The 16,284-nt window shown below is 45.9% G+C and overlaps 1 protein-coding gene across 1 annotated transcript in view; it reads left to right on the plus strand.

Moving 5' to 3' along the window:
• The window catches only part of LOC111968377 (kinase D-interacting substrate of 220 kDa B), a 114,014-nt gene that overhangs the window by 32,476 nt on the left and 65,254 nt on the right, over positions 1 to 16,284 (plus strand). Inside the window, 8 exon segments of the mRNA XM_070445061.1 lie at positions 2,751 to 2,851; positions 2,994 to 3,179; positions 3,387 to 3,527; positions 6,551 to 6,791; positions 7,312 to 7,316; positions 7,318 to 7,398; positions 10,918 to 11,062; positions 11,452 to 11,614. Coding sequence (XP_070301162.1) covers positions 2,751 to 2,851; positions 2,994 to 3,179; positions 3,387 to 3,527; positions 6,551 to 6,791; positions 7,312 to 7,316; positions 7,318 to 7,398; positions 10,918 to 11,062; positions 11,452 to 11,614 — 1,063 coding nt within the window.

Below are 16,284 nucleotides of genomic sequence, written 5' to 3' on the forward strand. Positions count from 1 at the left end.
CACTACCGAGTCCCTTTCCCCTACCTACATGTACCATATTCACTAATGACCTACCATCCTTTCCATATACTGTCCCTACCGAGTCCCTTTACCCACACTCACATGTACCACAATACCTTTACCATACCTCATGTCACATATACTCCACTACCTGTACCCACCGAGTCCCTTTTCCCCCCACATGTACAAATGACTACTACGTACAAATGACCTCCCTAACTGTACCTACCGAGTCCCTTCACCTACCCTACATGTTACAAATTGGACCTTTACCTAATGTACAAAGACCTCACACTAACCTGTACCCTACGAGTCCCTTACCCCTACCTACAATGTAACCTAACCTAGTCCCTTTACCCCTACCTACATGTACAAATGACCTTTACCTACATGTAACAATGACCCTCCCACTAACCTGACCCTACCAGTCCCTTTACCCCAACCTACATGTACAAAGACCTTACCTACATGTACAAATGACCTCCACTAACCTGTACCCTACCTAGTCCCTTTACCCCTACCTACATGTACAAATGACCTTTACCCCTACCTACATGTACCAAATTACCGCCACTAACCTGTTACCGACCTAGGCCCTTTCACAGCCTAACCTAACATGTACAAATGACCTTTACCCTACCTACATGTACAATATGACCTGTTTGCACCTAACATGTACCAACATGACCTTTACCCTACCTACATGTACAAATACCTTTAGAACCCTACCTACAGTACAAAATACCTACTATCCCGTACCCCTACCTACATGTACAAATGACCTACCTACATGTACCAAATGACCTCCACTAACCTGTACCCTACCGAGTCCCTTTACCCCTACCTTACTGTAAACCTACCTAGTCCCTTTACCCCTACCTACATGTACAAATGACCTTTACCTACATGTACAAATGACCTCCACTAACCTGTACCCTACCGAGTTCCCCTTTACCCCTACCTACATGCTACAAATGACCTTTACCTTACATGTACAATGACTCCACTAAACTGTAACCCTACTGCCTTTACCCTACCTACTGTTACAAATGACCTTTACCCCTACCTACATGTACAAATTACCGCCACTAACCTGTACCCTACCGAGTCCCTTTACAACCTACCTACATGTACAAATGACCTTTACCCTACCTACATGTTAACAAATGACCTTTACCTAACTGTACAAATGGACCTTTACCCCTACCTACATGTACAAATGACCTTTACCCCTACCTACATGTACAAATTATCCTACCTTAGTCCCTCTTACCCCTACCTACATGTACAAATGACTTTACCTACATTGTACAAATGAGACCTTTACCCCTACCTACATGTAAACAAATCGACCTTTACCCCTACCTACATGTACACATGACCTTTACCCCTACCGACATGTACAAATGACCTTTACCCCTACCTACATGTGCAAATTACCTCACTACCTGTACCCTACCTAGTCCCTTTCCCCTACCTACATGTACAAATGACCTTTACCCCTACCTACATGCACAAATTACCTTTACCCCTACCTACATGGCACAAATTACCTTTACCCCTACCTACATGCACAAAATTACCTTTACCCCTACCTACATGCACAAATTAACCTTTACCCCTACCTACATGCACAGAATTAACCTTTACCCTACCTACATGCACAATACCTCCACTACCTGTACCCTACCGAGTCCCTTTACCCCTACCTACATGTACATTAACTACTACATGTACAGATTAACCTCCACTAACCTGTACCCTACCTAGTCCTTTACCCCTACCTACATGTACAAATGACCTCCACTAACCTGTACCCTACCTAGTCCCTTTACCCCTACCTACATGTACAAATAGACCTCCACTAACCTGTAACCCTACCTAGTCCTTACCCCTACCTACATGTACAAATGACCTCCACTAAACCTGTACCCTACCTAGTCCCTTTACCCTACCTACATGTACAAATGACCTCCACTAACCTGTTACCCTACCTAGTCCCTTTACCCCTACCTACATTGTACAAATGACCTCACAACCTGTACCCGGTAGGGTACAGGTTAGTGGAGGTAATGTGTACATGTAGGTAGGGTACAGGTAGGTAGGGGTAAAGGGACTAGGTAGGGTACAGGTAGGTAGGGGTAAAGGGACTAGGTAGGGTACAGGTAGGTAGGGGTAAAGGGACTAGGTAGGGTACAGGTTAGTGTTAATGTGGCTGTCATTGGCCTCATGTCTAACTATTGGAAGGGCGTAGTTATTTCAGGGCTGTTACGATTTTTGTATTTATTTTTTGTTTAATTTAACCTTTTTTTAACTAGGGAAGTCCGTTAACTGCCTTGTTCAGGGGCAGAACGACAGATTTTTACCTTGTCAGCTCAGGGATTCGATCCAGCAACCTTTCGGTTACTGGCCCAACACTCTAACCACTAGACTACCTGCCGCCCCGATACCAGTATTGCAATATTTTTTCCATGGCAAAATGTAAACACGAAGCAGACCAAACTCTATAGTCCTTTAAAAACCTGCTGTATGTAAAATATATTGTGTGCTATAGCTTGGAATGTAAATGTGACACTGGATGACAACATAATGATGTTTGTTTCCACCATTAGGCCTGTTTTCATAAAGAAGTTAATCCGCTTTGTGTTTCGTTTCCTTTCCACGATACTAATGAGTATTGCGATGTTGGTATCGTCCAGGCCCTAATAATGCACACTCTGTCATGCATTATCGCTTGCATAACTCCCCAGGTAAGAAGTGGAAGAAGACGTGCTGCGTGCCCAGCTTCATGCTGTTTGTCGTGACTCTGGGCTGCCTGATCACAGCCATGGCGCTGCTGGCCATCTTCAAGGTACCTACACACACACACACCATGTCGAGTATGTGCAGTACTGTGTGTGACTTAGGTCTGTGTATGATTCCCCTGTACATAAAAAGTCACAATAATTGAAAACGACTTTTTGAAAGTGGAACTTGTTTATTTTGTTATGAAGGTGCAGCATGACAACCTGACGGTGAACGCGGTGCTGATCGCCATGGCCAGCGTGGTGGGCCTGGCCCTCCTGTTGAACTGCAGGACTTGGTGGCAGGTGGCCGACTCCGTCCTCAACTCTCAGAGGAAGAGGCTGCACAGCGCTGCCAACAAGATGCACAAGCTCAAGAGCGAGGGCTTCATGAAGGTAGTGTAAACAGTCCTATTATTTCTACTGGGGCAGTTGTTTGGTTACATGATAATGTTAGACACTTAAAAGCTCAATGTTAAAAAAAAAAATGAACTGTGTTGTTAATTAGAAGTAATCATATGTAATATGTCTGTATGTCTATTGAATACAAAATGTAGTGTGTACTGATTGATGAAGTGTATGTGTTTGGTTTCTCCATGCCAGGTGTTGAAGCAGGAGGTGGAGCTGATGTCAAAGATGGCCAAGACCATCGACGGTTTCACCCAGAACCAGACCCGCATGACGGTCATCATCGACGGCCTGGACGCTTGCGAGCAGGACAAAGTGCTGCAGATGCTCGACACGGTGTGTGTGTGTGTGTGTGTGTGTGTGTGTGTGTGTTGTGTGCGGTGGGTGGCGTTTGTTGGGTGTTTGTGGTTGTTGTGATGGTGTGTGTGTGTGTGTGTGTGTGTGTGTGTGTGTGTGTGTGTGTGTGTGTGTGTGTGTGTGATGTAACATGCTGACCAAACATAAGCGCGCGTTCGTCCGCGTATGCCATTGTGCGCAAGTTGATTTTGTTCACCCCACACCAGACGCGATCAGGACACGCAGGTTGAAATATCAAAGCAAAACTCTGAAACCAATTATATTAAATCGGGTACAGGTCAAAAAGCATGAAACATTTATGGCAATTTAGCTAGCTAGCTTGCTATTGCTGTAGCTAATTTGTCCTGGGGATATAAACATTGGGTTGTTATTTTACCTGAAAGTGCACAAGGTCCTCTACTCCGACAATTAATCCACAGATAAAACGGTAAACCAAACTCGTCATCTCTCCTCCTTCCTCAGGCTTCTTTTTCTTCTTTGGACTTTATAGGCGGGTGGCAACAACTTAAGTAGCATTACCACTACCGACTGCACGGAGTTCTGACCTCAGTTCATCTTTCAATCACCCACGTGGGTATATGCTCCTAAACACCAATGAGGAGATGGGAGATGCCGGACTTGCAGCGCGTTGAGCGTCACAAATAGAACCAAGTTCTATTTTAGCGCCTGGCCACGCAGACGCTCACGAGCACTGTGGGGGCAATGATTGAATAACATGTATGTGTACATTTATTTTGCAATGCTCGCGGATGGTGTGGTCAGCATGTAAGTGTGTGTGCCTGTGCTGTGTCTGTTTGTAACAATGGCTACATTACAAAACACACATGACCTCTTACCACCCAGGGTTTAGACATTACCCATAATCACCTGGGTTTAAGTCATTACCCATAACCAACCAGGGTTATTATTACATTTTTGCATTCTAATTTCAGAAGATGTCCATAATAAATCTGCAGTAATAGTGGAATGGTAATGTTTCAGAGTATTATTTAGTTGCCAGTGTTGTGATTGGCTGCCATTTTCACCTATTGATTTTTCCTGCCAGAGTGGCATCTGCTGTCAGAAAGCTGTTTTGACTTTGCGTTTGTGTTATCTAGCGGAAATTGCTATGTCATTTCCTACACTGTTCGCTCAATTTAAATTTGTGTTAGAAAACAAGCAATGAATAATGTAGGGAATCATTGTACCATCTAAATTGCTGTGAAATATCTTGCAATTCACCTAACACTAGGCTGCATTTAAAACAAATCGCCCCTGTCCCCCGCATCCCATTTCCCGGGAAAATGGTGGAGACTCGAGCTTGAGCTGTTTACTTTCAGTTTTGGTCCACCAGCTTCAAACAGCGGAAAAAAGATATTTGCTGTTATTGAAAAGATATTTCACAGCAATTTAGATGGTACAACAATTCCCTACACTAGTCAGTGCTTGTTTTCTCACATAAACTGAAATTGAGCAAACAGTGTAGAATTTTTGCAACTAGCAAATGACAGAGCAATTTCCACTAGATAACACAGCCACAAAGTCAGAACAACTTTCCCATTTTGACAACAGATGCAGCTCCGGCAGGAGAAATCAATAGGTGAATATCACAGCCAATCACAACACTGGCAGGTAAGTAATAATGTGAAACACTACCATTACACTATTACTACAGATATATGAAATTACAATGCAAAAATTCAAAAAAATATCCTGTGTGTAGTACCTTTAAGTCATTACCCGTAACCACCCAGGGTTAATTTATTACCCAAAACCACCCAAAACTACCCAAAACCACCAAAGTCAAACTCATGCGGAAAAGTTCCTATAGTGTCGTAAAATATCATATTACCACAATTTACCTTTCAAAGCCTCTTTCACAAAGTACAAATAGTATTGACTATGGACACAAAGCACATATACAGTAGCCATCCCCTTTATCGCTCTGCTCCACTTAGTTCAAATTCCTCTTCCCAGCTGGAGTAATAGAATTTCCTCCGGCTAAATGTTATTATTTGGGGACAAGTAATCCCCCTAGTAGTTCGACAGCCTCCTGTGCGCTAATGAAATCTTCTGTGCGAACCAACCAGTGCCTCCTTCCCAGCTAACTTTCAAAAGCCCCATTTGTGGCACAAATTAACCAACCAAATTACCCAATTTAAGGCCTCTTAAATTCTCATCTTTTTGTTTCTCATTTATATGCGAATATTAGCGGTGAACTAAATATTGTTCCATCTGTTAATACAGATAGATGTATGATTATAACAGCGCTATATTCATATAATGAGTTCATGGATATGAATAGGGGGGGTTGGAAGAGGTACAGAACGAGTGATGATCAGCTATAAGTGAATTACAGGGACAAACTCAGTATAATCAGATAGTTGTTTGGCTGCACACACACACACACACACACACACACACACACACCCACACCCCGCCCGAGGGTGGTCACTGCAGCTAATAGACTGTAAATAAAGCACAGGATCCTGTGACACTTGGACGACGTCTCTCATCATCAGCTTGGAAAGTCCCGCTGTGTGTGTACTGTCTGTCCTCCATCAGGTCTCACCACATTCATTTAGAGAGACTAGTAGTAGGGAGTCCCCCCGGTGGAATTGTTGTTGCATGCTCCTTAAGAAACTAAATGTGATTAACAGAAATGTGATCAACAGAAGCCCACAAACTAACAAGAAACTACAAATGATGGCCGCAGTTGACAGATATTAAGAAGTTGATGTCGAGTAGTTTTCACCAGTCGTGTGTACGAATACACTAATAGGACACTACAAACCTGACACACAAGGTTCATGCTCAATGGATTTCAGGCTTTTATCATTCCAAACACCACAGATGAGCACTGTAGTGAATGCACCCAGGATCAGTTTAACTTTTTTGATTATAATGAATAAGATGATATGGTCAGATGAGGACCTGATCCTAGATCAGCACTCCTACTCTGAGAGGCTTTGTGGATATGGGTCCTGGTCATAAATCATCTTGCTATTCCCTCCCTCCACCAGGTGAGGGTGCTGTTCTCCAAAGGCCCCTTCATCTCTATTTTCGCCAGTGACCCCCACATCATCATCAAGGCCATCAACCAGAACCTGAACAGCGTGCTCAGGGATTCCAACATCAACGGCCACGACTACATGAGGAACATCGTCCACCTGCCTGTCTTTCTCAACAGCCGAGGTCTTAGCACCACCAGGAAGCTGTGCATGGCCGGCCCCACTCCCAACGGAGACCTGGTCAACCCTGAGGGTACGCAAGACAAATGCATAGGCAGGCCTGCAGGAATGCACACACACACACACACACCAAACACACACACACACACACACACACACACACACAACACACACACACACACACACACAACAACAAACACACAAAAGCCTGTATAGCATACACCCACATAGGTCAGTGGTTCTTAATCCTGGCCTGGGACCCAAAGGGGTGCACATTTTTACACACACACACACACACACACACACACACACACACCACACCACACACACCACACACACACACACACACACACACACACCACACACACACACACACACACACCACACACACTATGGGTTCATTGGGGTTTACAGCTCTAAACATTTTAACTTGCTATGATTCAGTAGGAAATAGGAATCATATAAATGTGTTCACTGAATAGGTTGATTCTTTATACCAGGTGTTGTGATGAGACATCCTGATTGTCCTAATTCTCTTTCTTTCTCTTCTCTTTCCACTCTCTTTCTCTCCGTTTCCACTCCTCTCTTCACAGGATGGGCATGAGGAGATGGACAGGAAGCTGTCCTCGAGCAGTCTGGGGATCAGGCCAAGTTTGGACAAGACGGCCCTCAACCGCAGGGTAAGCTCTTCCAGCCATCCACCACTCTCTCCCCTACCTTGCTATCCATGCCCAGGCTGGACCAGGCTCTACCTGCACAGGTCCTGCAGAGGTTCTACCTTGCTATCCAGCCCAGGCTGGACCAGGCTCTACCTGCACAGTCCTGCAGAGGTCTCTACCTTGCTATCCATCCCAGCCTGGACCCAGGCTCTACCTGCACAGGTCCTGCAGAGGTCTCTACCTGCAGAGGTCCCTACCTGCAGAGGTCCCTACCTGCAGAGGTCCCTACCTGCAGAGGTCCCTACCTGCAGAGGTCCCTACCTGCAGAGGTCCCCTACTGCAAGGTCTCTATCTGCAGAGGTCTCTACCTGCAGAGGTCCTGTAGAGGTCTCCTACCTGCAGAGGTCCTGCAGAGTTCTACTGCAGAGGTCCTGCAGAGGTCCCTACCTGCAGAGGTTCTCTACCTGCAGAGGTCCTGTAGAGGTCTCTACCTGCAGAGGTCCTGTAGAGCGTTCTCTAACCTGCCGAGGGTCCTGTAGAGGTCCCCTACCTGCAGAGGTCCTCTAGAGGTCTCTAACCTCTGCAGAGGTCCTCCAGCAGGGTCTCTACCTGTAGAGGTCTCTACCTCAGAAGGTGGTCTCTACTGCAGAGGTCCTGTAGAGTCTCTACCTGCAGAGCCCTACCTAAGCCAGAGGTCCTGCAGAGGTCGATCTACTGCAGAGGTCCCTACCTGCAGAGGTCTCTCTATCTCCTGCAGAGGTCCTGTAGAGGTCTCTATCTCTCCTGCAGAGGTCCTGTAGAGGTCCTACCTGCAGAGGTCCTGTAGAGGTCCTACTGCAGAGTTGTAGAGTCCTCTACGCGGGTCTCTGATCCTACTGCAGAGTTCCTGCAGACGGTCTTCTACTGCGAGCTCTACCTTACAGAGGTCTCTACCTGCAGAGGTCCTGTAGAGGTCTCTACCTGCAGAAGTCCTGTAGAGGTCCCTACCTGCAGAGGTCCTCTAGAGGTCTCTACCTGCAGAGGTCCTGCAGAGGTCTCTACCTGCAGAGGTCTCTACCTACAGAGGTCTCTACCTGCAGAGGTCCTGCAGAGGTCTCTACCTGCAGAGGTCCTGTAGAGTTCTCTACCTGCAGAGGTCCTGTAGAGGTCTCTACCTGCAGAGGTCCTGTAGAGGTCTCTACCTGCACAGGTCCTGTAGAGGTCTCTACCTGCAGATGTCCTGCAGAAGTCTCTACCTGCAGAGGTCCTGTAGAGGTCTCTACCTGCAGAGGTCCTGTAGAGGTCTCTACCTGCAGAGGTCCTGTAGAGGTCTCTACCTGCAGAGGTCCTGTAGAGGTCTCTACCTGCACAGGTCCTGTAGAGGTCTCTACCTGCAGAGGTCTCTACCTGCAGAGGTCCTGTAGAGGTCTCTACCTGCAGAAGTCCTGTAGAGGTCTCTACCTGCAGAGGTCCTCTAGAGGTCTCTACCTGCAGAGGTCCTCTAGAGGTCTCTACCTGCAGATGTCCTCTAGAGGTCTCTAACTGTAGAGTTCTGGCACAAAGACAAGTGATTCAACAAGGAGCATGAGGAGATTGGTCGTCTGTCCTGGCAATGAAAGCTCAGTGAAATACCTGATAGACACAGATGGAGAAGACTAAGATAGAAAGGGTGAGATGATGCACCAAAACCCACAAGCACGAGGGCCTAGCTAGCTTCCTCCAGCCTTGTGGGGAACATAGCAGAGAGGGATGGAGGAGGTCGGGAGCAAACAAGCCTGTCTCCGTCGTGGAGGAGCCTCTGATGCAATGTCTGTTTATCCTTCCTGCTGCGACTCCACACTACCTAATGGCAGGGAGGATCAGCAGTGTGTCCCGGTGACAAAACGCTGCCACCCGCGGCTGCCGGTGGGAGGCTAAGTGGCTCTGCCTCCTTCCCTTTGCGAGGACCCCATTTTGTTTGTTTGTTTGGGCGCCTGGTTTATTTTCTTCTTTTTTTTCTTTTTTTTTTGTTATTTTATTTGGGTCCTCTTTTATTTCGGAGCACGCTTCTTTTTGTTGGCCCTCTCGTTGGTTGCCAGGAAGCAGTGAGGGGCTCTCTTTACAAGAGGAGATAAAAAGGATTGAAGGAAGGAGGATGGAGGGAGAACAAAAGCTTTCTGTCTCTCAGCTGCTTAATTGCAGAGTTGTGGATCTTTAGTCGAGTCTGTCTTTACAAGATGTCATGGGAGGCAGGCGAGGCCAGCTCAGGCTTGTAAACAAGATGGGGGCTCGGCTCTGGCCTGATGTGAACAAAGTTAGCTTGATGTGAACAAAGTAAGTTTGCTTTTTTTGGAGGAAAGATTCCAACCATCGCAGTGGCTTTTCATGATCAAAATTCAACAATTGCTCCTGATAGTATGGTTATTAAGAAAAAAACGAACAATGAAACTATAATACTATTAACTTTCACCAATCATTTTCCATTTTTGAGCATGTCCAAAACATCTAAGTTAAAATCAAAGGAGAGCTAGTCACTCTCCTCCTTACTGATCCAATACTGACTCATTACTGGCCATACACTATCTCTCTCTACCGGTGAGGTCAAAGTCAGCTTAGTGATGGTGATGTTCTGAAGGCTTGTGAGCAGAGGAGCTTTCTCCTCTTGTTACCACTGCTGTACTGTTCAGCAATCAGTACCAAGCAATCAGTGGTCCTGCAGAGACAGCATTCCACACGTTTTGGACTGAACATCCAGATAAGAGGTGATCTGTGTAACTATGTAGCCCCATAGTTTAATGAACCACACGCACAACACTGTGTGGATGTCACGCCTCCTACCGCTCTGGTCACTAACCACCGGTCCTGGCAACCATCATCACCCTGATTACTCTCCCTTTATTTAGCCCTCAGGTACTTCAGTCTTCAGGCAGTATTGGTTTTGTTTACGTCCAGTACGCTGCTCCTGTTTTTATTATCTTCATGTTTCTTATGATTAAACTCGCCTTCTACACCTACTTCCTGACTCCCTGCGTATACGTTACAGTGGACCCCAAGAAGTGCAGCTGTTGCTATTATAACAGCTAGTGGGGATCCAAATACACGTTTGTCTAACTGTGTCAGGAAAGTTACTCTGTCTTACTGTGGACAAGATGAGCAAAACAGTCATCTCCTCTCCTATCTGATGGATCTATGTCAGTAGCAAACAGTGCATTTCTGTGTCCAACAAGGGACATTCCCAGTTGATTGGGCTCAGTAACAGATGCCCTTGTGTGTTGGTGGGTGAGGGATGGGTGGAGTGGTGAAATAAGGAAGGATGGAGAGAGTGTGGGAATTAGACTAGAGGTCACACACATGGTCACATGGTACACTGCACAGGGTGATGAGGCCATCATGAGATGGTCACCCACTCGGTCACAGGGTCACTTAAAACGTTGAGCATAGGACAGGTCGAACAAGATCAACTCTAATTATATAAATGTGCCACAGACTAAAGAAAAACTACGGATTGTGGAAAGACCAAGGGCATTTACAAATAGTATAAAGATTGTCTTTAGGTTAATCTGAGGTCTCCTCTGTGTGTAGGACACATACCGCAGGAGGCAGATTCAGAGGACCGTCACCAGACAGATGTCCTTTGACCTGACCAAGCTGCTGGTCACTGAGGACTGGTTCAGTGACATCAGCCCCCAGACCATGAGGAGGCTGCTCAACATCGTCTCTGTCACAGGTAATACATGCCATTTAGCCGACATATGGGTGGCCTCGGGAATCAAACCCACAATCCTGGCGGTGCAAGCTCCATGCTCTACCAACTGAGCCATACAGGTAACACATCTCCTATTAGATGACCTATGACCTTTCTATTACCCAAGGGCAGAGGGGTGTCCAACCAGCATGGCACTTATAAGCGTTATTAGTCACTTAGGGGAGGCCAACCTTGGTGTACATGATTTTGTTCTAGCCCTGCTCTAACACAATGTCTTCAGCTAATCAAGGTAGTCCTGATGAGCCACTGATTGGTAGAATTGGGTGTGTTACAGCAGGGCAGGAACAAAAGCCTGCACACAGAGTCCCTCCACTCGTAGAGAAACTGTCGCTGACTTTTCATTTGTCCAGGTCGTCTGCTGAGGGCCAATCATATCATCTTTAACTGGGACCGTCTGGCGTCATGGATCAACATGACGGAGGAGTGGCCCTACAGGACCTCCTGGCTCATCCTCTTCCTGGAGGAGACTGACGGCATCTCAGACCAGGTCACCCTGAAGACCATCTACGAGAGGTACGTACACACACACATCTGCACTGGAACAAGCTCGCATGCACAGGCAGACACACACAAGCAGAGGTTTAAGACTCTTTCTGAAATGTTCCTTTTACACCACACACACGCCACTGTTTCCAGACGTTTGAGAAATTGACCGGACCCCATATGCATTGGGTGTCCACCGTGCTCACTAGTCTGTCAATCTATTATCCCCCATAGTGTACCTATTCTATTGGTCAGCTTGTCGTTCTGTACGAGAAAGAAATTAGCTATTCCTAACAAACGCTGGGGGACAGTTGTGGGACTATAGATCCCAAATTCATACAGCCAGTAGGCCTAAGCTACATATATATTTTTTGAAACAATGAGTCTGATGCAACAGATCAGAATGTTTAGCTTCCAGTGTTGATAAACTATTATTTCTTCACATATAAGCGCAGCAATGCGTACAAGGTAGCGTTCCATAATGCCATTTTCAGAAAAAAACCTATGTCAAAATCACACCGCACAAACAAGTGGTTTCATGAGATTTTTTGAAAGAGGCATCTAAAGATGCAACAACTAGCATGGGTTGCTAATATGACTAGGATTGTGCTTTTTGGCTACTGGACAATGAAAGAAAGTTGATTTGAAAGCCAGTAGAAAAAATCATATTGACCAGTAGAGGGGAGCAGAGGATCTTCATATCCACTTCAACCACCACATCATTTAGTAGTACGGACACCCGAAGGTTTCTCTGAACACCACTAAATAGACTGAATTTCCACGTTGTATTCGAATCACGTAGCTGAATGCATTGAAATAAGAAGCATATCATTATTAATATGTTGATTGAATTGATAAAGTGTATGAACCACAGCCAGCGACTGGTTACCAAGGCATGAGAGTGTGGACAAGGGGAAGGGAATCAGCACATAGTCTGAGTCATTAGGGTTGGAGCTGTTCTGCATCAATAGCTGCCCTTTAAAGGTTGCACTCTGCCACTCTGTCACAATACACTAGCGCCCAGGACTCCTGGGGCGCTGAAGTGTCACCGGCACTCAGTGTCACACAGTCATCACCACTCCCCCTCCATCCCCATCCTTCACTGAGCTTCTGGTCGAATAAATGGCTCTGGACAAATATATATGAGGCAGCGCATCTAAAGGACAGTTCAGGAAGGCCTCCTTGCTGCAGCAGACAAAGAAAGGTGCTCCACAACAGTGACAAAAACTCCAAGAAAAGGGCTTACCAAAAAAAACTTCCAAAAGGACTAATTCGAGGCAGAGGAGTTGGAGCACTCAAAAAACAAGGCAGAGATACATTTCTTATTTGCTGACTTTAGTCCATTGTTCAGGATGAGTGCAGGTGACTGACGTTTCAACATCAAGCTGATGTCTTCCTCAGAGTGTAATAGACTTGTGCTGTGTAATAAGCTTGTGCTTTAGAAGGACTCCTAAGCAAAGAGTTTGACCTGCAGGTATCATCTAAAATGGCCATGTTAGGCTATCCTCCCTCCATCAGTGCACTGTCTGTTTCCAAAACGTGACTGCCGCTGCGTATGAAATGGCCACTGCAATGGCGGTATGTGATGAAAGGAAGCACCAAACCAACTTGGACACCACGCTGAGCCAAGCGGCCCTTATCTGGAGAGATCTCCCCACTGATCAGGCTTTCTTCCTCACTTTCTCTTTTTCCCCACTTTCTCCCTCTCTCTTTCTCTTTCTCCCTCTCTCTTTCTCCCTCTCTTTCTCTCTCTTTCTCACTGCTCTTTTTCTTCCTCTCCCCGAAGCACCTCTTCTAATGTGATGCGTCATGTAGGCTCCCATTCTCTTTTTATAGCCGGGTGAGTCACACTCCCTGTCTTTCTTGACGGTCGCTTGCCTCACTTCAACCTCAGGCCCCTGTCTCCCTGGAGGACCAGATAGCTGCTTCTTGTTTTTACGGTGGCGTTGTGGTCAGGTCAACACAGCGTCCTCTCTCTCAACCAAAACTCAGCACCCCTTTGCTAACTCCTCTTCTGCTCAACCGCCAATTAGATAATTGTTCACGGCATAATCAAATAAACTATCTTTACTGCTATCTTTACCCCTCATGAAGGGTTTGTCAGTTTTCATTGGAGTGTAACATGACTGGGGAGAGGTGTGATGCTCAGTGGTCTACACTAGAGCGCTTCATTTCCCCAAAGCGTCTAATAAGTGAATAGATTACTGCTGAAGTGTATGTGGGGTGAGTCAACTCCTCATAGGTCAACTGTCGTTCCACATCTCAGTCATAAGGCAGAGTGCTCTCTCTCTCTGGAAGGTTTATTGCAGCCCATGTAGGCCACAGAGAGCAGCATGTCATTGGAAGACAGTGATGTGATATACACTGAGTGTACAAAACATTAGGAACACCTGCTCTTTTCATGACATAGACTGACCAGGTGAATCCAGGTGAAATCTATGATCACTTATTGATGTCACTTGTTAAATCCACTTCAATCAGTGTAGATGAAGTGTAACAGACAGGCTAAAGAAGGATTTTTAAGCCTTGAGACAATTGAGACATGGATTGTGTATGTGTGCCATTCAGAGCGTGAATGGGCAAGACAAAATATTTAAGTGCATTTGAACGGGTATGGTAGTTGGTGCCAGGCACACAGGTTTGAGTGTGTCAAGAACCGCAACTGCTGGGTTTTTCACACTCAACAGTTTCCTGTGTGTATCAAGAATGGTCCACCACCCAAAGGACATCTAGTCAACTTGACAACTGTGGGAAGCATTGGAGTCAACATGGTCCAACATCCCTGTGGAAGGCTTTTATCACCTTGTAGAGTCCATGACCTGACGAACTGAGTGTTCTAAGGGCAAAAGGGGGGTGTAACTCAATATTAGGAAGGTGTTCCTAATGTTTGTTACACTCAGTGTATTTTATAGTCGTATTAGTATATTAGCTATATAGCCTAGTCATGTTAGTCATGTTGTTCTGTGTAACTGTCACAATGTCCTTTTGCAAAAAATATGCAACAGAATTATTATTTTTCAGTAACAGGTTTACGTAAACGTAGCATGTCTGACTTCTCAGACACATGCTTTCTGCTTTCCTGTTATCACACCAACAGGCTATCAAAATAGTTAAAAGACCCAAACCACAGTCTCACATAGACACACACACACACAGCAACGGCCAACATATTTGTCTGACTTGCGAGCCAGCGTACAGTGCCTGCCTAACGCACTTACGGAAAGGGTTTCTGAGAATTACAGTATTTATAGCTGTCAGGTTTACTATTTGAATCAAGATGGCGTATTACTGTTGTTTTGATCAAATTGAATTAGAGTCTTGAGAGTCCGTGAGTGGTGTAAAAGGCTCTAAGCAGCCTTCTCATTTGAGTTTTTAATAGAGATGTGAATCAGGGTCCCTCTGGTCGTTGTACTGATGAATAACTGCTGCTGGGTTCTGTTTTGGGGTTTTCTCAGACCAGGAATACATATCTTCAGATCAGTACTCGAGAGTGGTATGTTATGTTCAGCATCGCACCAAAAAAAGCAAGCTTCCGGAAAGCAGCAAATGGAAACTATTTTGGCGATCACAAAAGAACACGAGTAGAGATTTCCGTCTGTCGGTATCCGGGATCTGTGGGGAAGTTTGAGCCCAGTCAGATCCTCAGGGAGTCTATTTCGGGAGCTCCAATTGGATTTTTAGCTTGAAAAGTGTTGTTTGGTCAGTCCTTCAAGCCGGAGCCGGGTCCTGGGTCTGCTCTGACATCTGGTGCCCTGTCTGTGCCAGGATGCCCCTGCAGTACCCGCACAGGCCTGGCTCAGTACCTGAGCCCCCCCGTCTCCATGTGCCCTCCACACACACCTCCAAGCCTCCAAACTCTCACACAGGAGCAGTGCAGCACGGGAACATATGTCACCCGCTGCTCCTCTGAGGATCACTGTAATTAATCAGACCCTGAGACACGAGCAAGGCACTTTATTCGCACACACCGCGCGCGCGCACACACACACACCACACACACACACACACACACACAACACACAACACACACACACACACACACACACACCACACACACACCACACACACACACACAGCCCCTCACTGGAAACGCCAGGAAGGCAGGTGAATGCGTGTCAAGCACCAAAAATAATTTTCTCAACTACTCTATAAAGCCTTGGCCCATATGTCTCTCCATGGCTCGTTCTGTCTCTCACAACATCACACTATTCAAAAGCTGTATTCAGTTTCTGGGTTAAGGCAAACCAAAAGTTCCTTTGCACTGAGAGCATGTTTCAATACATTTCTGCATTTATTTCTTATTATTACACATAGGAAACATTGTTTTTACTAATTCAACGAATTATACTGAACAAAATGACAATTTCAAAGATTTTACTGAGTTACAGTTCATATAAGGAAATCAGTCAATTGAAATACATTCATTAGGCTCTAATCTATGGATTTCACATAACTGGGCAGGGGTGCAGCCATGGGTGGGCCTGGGAGGGCATAGGCCCACCCAGTGGGGAGCCAGGCCCAGCCAATCAGAATGAGTTTTCCCCACAAAAGGGCTTTATTACAGACAGAAATATTCCTCATTACTCCCCTCCACCCCCCCTCAGACAATCTTGCAGGTGAAGTAACCAGATGTGGAGGTCCTGGGCTGGTGTGGTTACACCTGGTCTGCGGTTGTGAGGCCAGTTGGGCTTCTGCCAAAT

The sequence above is a fragment of the Salvelinus sp. IW2-2015 genome, linkage group LG9 (genome assembly GCF_002910315.2).
Source record: "Salvelinus sp. IW2-2015 linkage group LG9, ASM291031v2, whole genome shotgun sequence".
Lineage (NCBI taxonomy): Eukaryota > Metazoa > Chordata > Actinopteri > Salmoniformes > Salmonidae > Salvelinus > Salvelinus sp. IW2-2015.